This window comes from Eriocheir sinensis, unplaced genomic scaffold (assembly GCF_024679095.1).
Source record: "Eriocheir sinensis breed Jianghai 21 unplaced genomic scaffold, ASM2467909v1 Scaffold12, whole genome shotgun sequence".
NCBI lineage: Eukaryota > Metazoa > Arthropoda > Malacostraca > Decapoda > Varunidae > Eriocheir > Eriocheir sinensis.
In genome coordinates this window covers 1,106,775-1,111,780 of record NW_026110518.1, presented here as the reverse complement: position 1 = coordinate 1,111,780, position 5,006 = coordinate 1,106,775, and the positions used below count along the sequence as shown (strand labels likewise).

The following is a 5,006-nucleotide window of genomic DNA, read 5'->3' as shown; positions in this document are numbered from 1 at the left end:
TTATTCACTTCATCAAATTTGATATTCCATATTCGTTTGTGACCATGCCATGATACTGAAGGTACCCGGTGTTGTGTTATTTGGTGTCCCGTCGTCAAAAGTTGGCGTTTTGTTTACAAACAATGGTCTCTCGTAAACTGCGCATGATCAGACTATTAAGTGTAGATTTGTACAGTCTCACAATGCTTTTTAACACATTAAGAGTTGCTGGAAAGCTGAATCAAACATACAGTACCACATCCTCGCTGTTTCTAGAACGGCACTCTGTACATATAAATACGACTCGTACAGAGTGTCATTCTAGAAACAGCGAGGACGGTGGTAGTGGTACTATAATATGTCTGATTCAGCCTTCGAGCAATTCTTAATTACGGTTTAAAAGCTTTGTGAGACTGTACAGGTCTACGCTTGCTGGTCTGAGCATGCACCGTTCACGAGAGACCAGTGTTTGTAAACAATTTTTGACGGTGGGGACGCCAAATAACACAACACCGGTTCAGGCATTTCTAGTATTACCATCCATATGTACGTGTCAACGTGTGGTTTTAAGGTTTTGTAAGTTTCCTAAAATACAGATAATGAAAATTTTAATCATCAATGTTGTTCTATCTGAAATATCAATATAGTATCGTTTTCGCCTATCGGACTTATCGCTAGCTAGTATCGGAATTGTGGATTTATATCGGTTATCGGTTATCGGTTATCGCCTATATTTGTGTCTCTAGTTAACGAATATCGGTTATCGCCGTTAAGGTTTTTCATTATCAGTTATCGGGAATAAGGTTTTCTGTTATCGTGCCCAGCTATGCTGATACCCTCCTCTTGAAAGAGTTCAACTCGTAGGCAGGAGGAAATACAGATGAAGGAAGATTGTTCCAGAGTTTACCAGCGTGAGGGATGAAAGAGTGAAGATGCTGGTTAACTCTTGCTTAAGGGGTTTGGACAGTATAGGGATGAACATGAGTAGAAAGTCGTGTGCAGCGGGGCCGCGGGAGGGGGGGAGGCATGCAGTTAGCAAGTTCAGAAGAGCAGTCAGCGTGGAAATATCGATAGAAGATAGAAAGAGAGGCAACATCGCGGCGGAATTTAAGAGGTAGAAGACTATCAGTAGGAGGAGAGCTGCTGAGACGTAGAGCCTTAGCCTCCACTCTGTCCAGAAGAGCTGTGTGGGTGGAGCCCCCCCACACGTGAGATGCATAGTAGTAGTAGTAGAAGTAGTAGTAGTAGTAGTGGTAGTAGTAGTAGTAGTAGTAGTAGTAGTAGTAGTAATAGTAGTAGTAGTCACTCCCGACACCACTCGCCTGTATCTTCTAACTCAATAATTAGTAAGCAGACCGCTGAAACACCGCCGCCAGGAAGGTACCAACAGGGATCTGCTGAAAGTGTCGTGTTTGGGACACTTGGTATGTAAATATCCAGCAGAAACAGCGATTTGTTTTTGCGAAAATCACTGCTTTGTGTGAAAAAATGTTTTGTGTCCTTTAAATATTTGTCCGACCTCTGGTCCTAAGTCAGGCCAACCCACAGAATGCTTCAGCCAACAGCCAGAGTTCACAGACACGCAGCGCGCATCTCTCCCGTGTCTGTGTAGCCATTCAATTCGAGATCTCAAAAATCTACTTCTTCAGATTAGTGCATCAGGCAAAGCGTAGATATGAAGAAAATATTGCAGCCAACTGTAAAAATAATCCGAAATCCTTCTTCAGTTACATAAACAACAGAAAGGCGATCAGAAGTGGAATTGGACCTTTAACAAACAGCGACGGTGCACTAGTGACTGACAGCCAACACGTTGCAAACCTATTAAATAATTACTTTTCCTCGGTGTTTAATAATAACAGTCCTCCCACCACCACCACCAACACCAGTACTAATGTAAATCCCGAGCATGCATTGTCTAACTTTGAAATAAAACCCGATGAAGTCCTTAAAGCCCTCAAATCACTTAAAACAAATAAAAGTCCTGGACCTGATAAAGTATATCCAACTCTGCTGAAAGAAACAAAGAGCGAAATACTCTCCTCACAACCGTATTCAATATGTCCTTGCGACAAGGCATTGTCCCTTCAGATTGGAAAAAGGCTAACGTGACACCGATTTTAAGAAAGGAGACAAAAAGTACCAGGTAATTACAGGCCCATTAGTCTAACTTCGGTTGTAGGTAAGCTACTTGAGGGCATAATTAGAGACAAAATTGTGAGTTACCTTGAAAGCCACTCATTAATTGGGGACTCACAACATGGCTTCCGAAACAAAAGATCCTGCCTGTCAAATCTATTAACCTTTATAACGACCTCTTCACTGTTTATGACGTAACCAAATCACTGGACGTAGTCTATCTTGATTTCCAGAAAGCGTTTGATAAAGTCCCGCATCATAAATTACTTTACAAATTAAAGCAAATAGGTATTGACGGTCAGGTAAACCAATGGATCGCGAATTGGTTGAGCAACAGAAAACAACGAGTAGTGATTGACGGATTTAACTCAGAGTGGGCGCCGGTCACTAGCGGCGTTCCTCAGGGCTCGGTTCTTGGCCCAGTGCTCTTCATTATGTACATCAACGACGTGGATGTTGGACTCAATAACCGCATTAGTAAATTTGCAGACGACACAAAGATTGGTAACTCGGTTCTCACTGACGAAGACAGGCAAAGCCTCCAAGAGGATTTGCACAAAATTTCAGCTTGGTCGGATAGATGGGAGATGCCCTTTAACGTAGACAAGTGCCAGGTCCTTCAAGTTGGAACGAGGAATAAGAAGTTTGATTACGAAATGCGCGGCGTTAAACTCAAAAGCGTTCAATGCGTCAAGGACTTGGGGGTCAAAATCGCGTCAAACCTCAAATTCTCACAGCAATGCATCGATGCAGCAAATAAAGCGAACAGAATGTTGGGCTTCATTAAAAGAAACTTTTATTTAAGAATAAAGATGTAATACTCTGCTCTACAACAGTTTAGTCAGACCCCACTTGGAATATGCGGTACAGTTTTGGTCTCCCCACCATGCAAAGGATATTGCTAAATTAGAAGGTGTTCAGCGTCGGGCAACGAAAATTATCCTTCCTTGCGCAACAAATCCTACGAAGAAAGGCTTTCTACCCTTAACATGTTCTCTCTTGAGAAACGTCGCCTCCGAGGAAAACTGATCGAATGTTTTAAAATACTTAATGGTTTCACGAATGTAGACAGATCAACATTGTTTATGATCGATGACACTTTGCGCACGAGGAACAATGGCGTAAAACTCAGATGTAGACAAGTAAATTCAGACTGCACCAAATTTTTCTTCACCAACGTTGTAGTGCGAGAATGGAATAAGCTCCCATCATCAGTGGTCCAGTGTAACACGATTGACTCCTTCAAAAATAAGCTCGACCGTCACTTCCTTCAACTTAATATCAACTAGAGTAGAAATGCAACGTTTTGGAGTCTTCTGATTAATGTAAAATCACTTAGGTTTAAGGACAGACCACCAAGTCTGGACCATGGGGTCTGTGTGGTCTGATTTTCTATGTAAATCTATGTAAATCATGAATGCCTAAAATATTTTGTTATTTTCAGCACTAAGGAACTACGCCAACACGTACTCTCTCTCTCTCTCTCTCTCTCTCTCTCTCTCTCTCTCTCTCTCTCACACACACACACACACACACACACACACACACACACACACACACTCTCTCTCTCTCACACACACACACACACACACACACACTCTCTCTCTCTCTCTCTCTCTCTCTCTCTCACACACACACACACACACACACACAGTTCTCTCTCTCTCTCTCTCTCTCTCTCTCTCTCTCTCTCTCTCTCTCTCTCTCTATACACACACACACATATATATATATATATATATATATATATATATATATATATATATATATATATATATATATATATATATATATATATATATATATATATATATATATATATATATATATATATATATATATATATATATATATATATATATATATATATATATATATATATATATATATATATATATATATATATATATATATATATATATGAATTCCAGGTACAGCGGTGACGCAGGGGACTCTTTAGCCCGTAGTTCTGGCCGCAGCTTTACCACTCATGATGCTGATAACGACTCATGGGCCACAAGGAACTGTGCCGAGGCGTAAGTAAGGCTCAATGGCTTGGCTTCATAAGTTTCAGCAGGTCACATTATTTAGTTACTTATGCGTGGCTGAAATAAAACCAAGGCTCAGTATTGCTGGATCTTCCCATATGTACACACAGGAACTTGTGATAAAATCATCCTTTCCAAGAAGATGAATGTCACGATCTGATGTAATTAACAACAACAACAACAAAAACATGATCTTTGCAATGACTTTCAAATGAAAAAAGGGGTCTGCGAATGCTAAAACCAAGTTCCATAACTGGTAGATCTTAAGGCTATGCTGACCTTTCTGACACCTTAGTCAACCTTCGTAGAATGATGAGAACATTGAATGACTGATCATTTCAGCTATGGTGGTCCGTGGTGGTACCGTGATTGTAGTAACGCCAGGCTGAACGGCTTGCCGCACTATGGGCATCACGAGGGATACACCGGCATCCTGTGGCTTGCATGGCGAGGGAACAGATACTCCTTGCGGCAGACCGTCATGATGACCCGACCAGCCTTCTGAACAGTCATCATGACTCTGGGTTCAACGGTTGCCTGGGACACCTGTTTTGTTGGACAGTCTTCCAGCGCGGTAGTTTACGATCTTACACACCAGCAACATCCTCTTTTTTCAGCACGCGACTCCAGCGAGTCATGCGCCTTCAGCGGGCTGCCTGGCGCCTTCGATATTTACAGCCTCAGGCAGGACCGGCCTGGGCTGCTGGCGCCTGGGCAAGCTTGCTTCGCCGCCCTTACAAGTATAAAACTGTAAATGTAAAATGAAGAGTTCATTACGATGTACAAGCTGAATAAAACTCATGAAATGAACAGCATCAAGGTTTCAATCCTTTCATTACT

The 5,006-nt window shown here is 41.7% G+C and overlaps 1 protein-coding gene across 2 annotated transcripts in view; it reads left to right on the top strand.

The window, feature by feature from the left end:
* LOC126989512 (fibrinogen C domain-containing protein 1-like) overlaps nt 1–4,763 on the top strand; it is a 6,501-nt gene extending 1,738 nt beyond the window's left edge. The window contains exons 3-4 of one of the 2 annotated variants that reach the window (XM_050848089.1): nt 4,050–4,154; nt 4,509–4,763. In XM_050848089.1, coding sequence (XP_050704046.1) covers nt 4,050–4,154; nt 4,509–4,671 — 268 coding nt within the window. In that variant the 3' untranslated portion in view covers nt 4,672–4,763. Of the gene's footprint in view, nt 1–4,049; nt 4,159–4,508 lie in introns of both variants that reach the window. The other variant, XM_050848090.1, reaches the window with a different exon arrangement.
* The last annotated feature ends 243 nt before the right edge of the window (nt 4,764–5,006 follow it).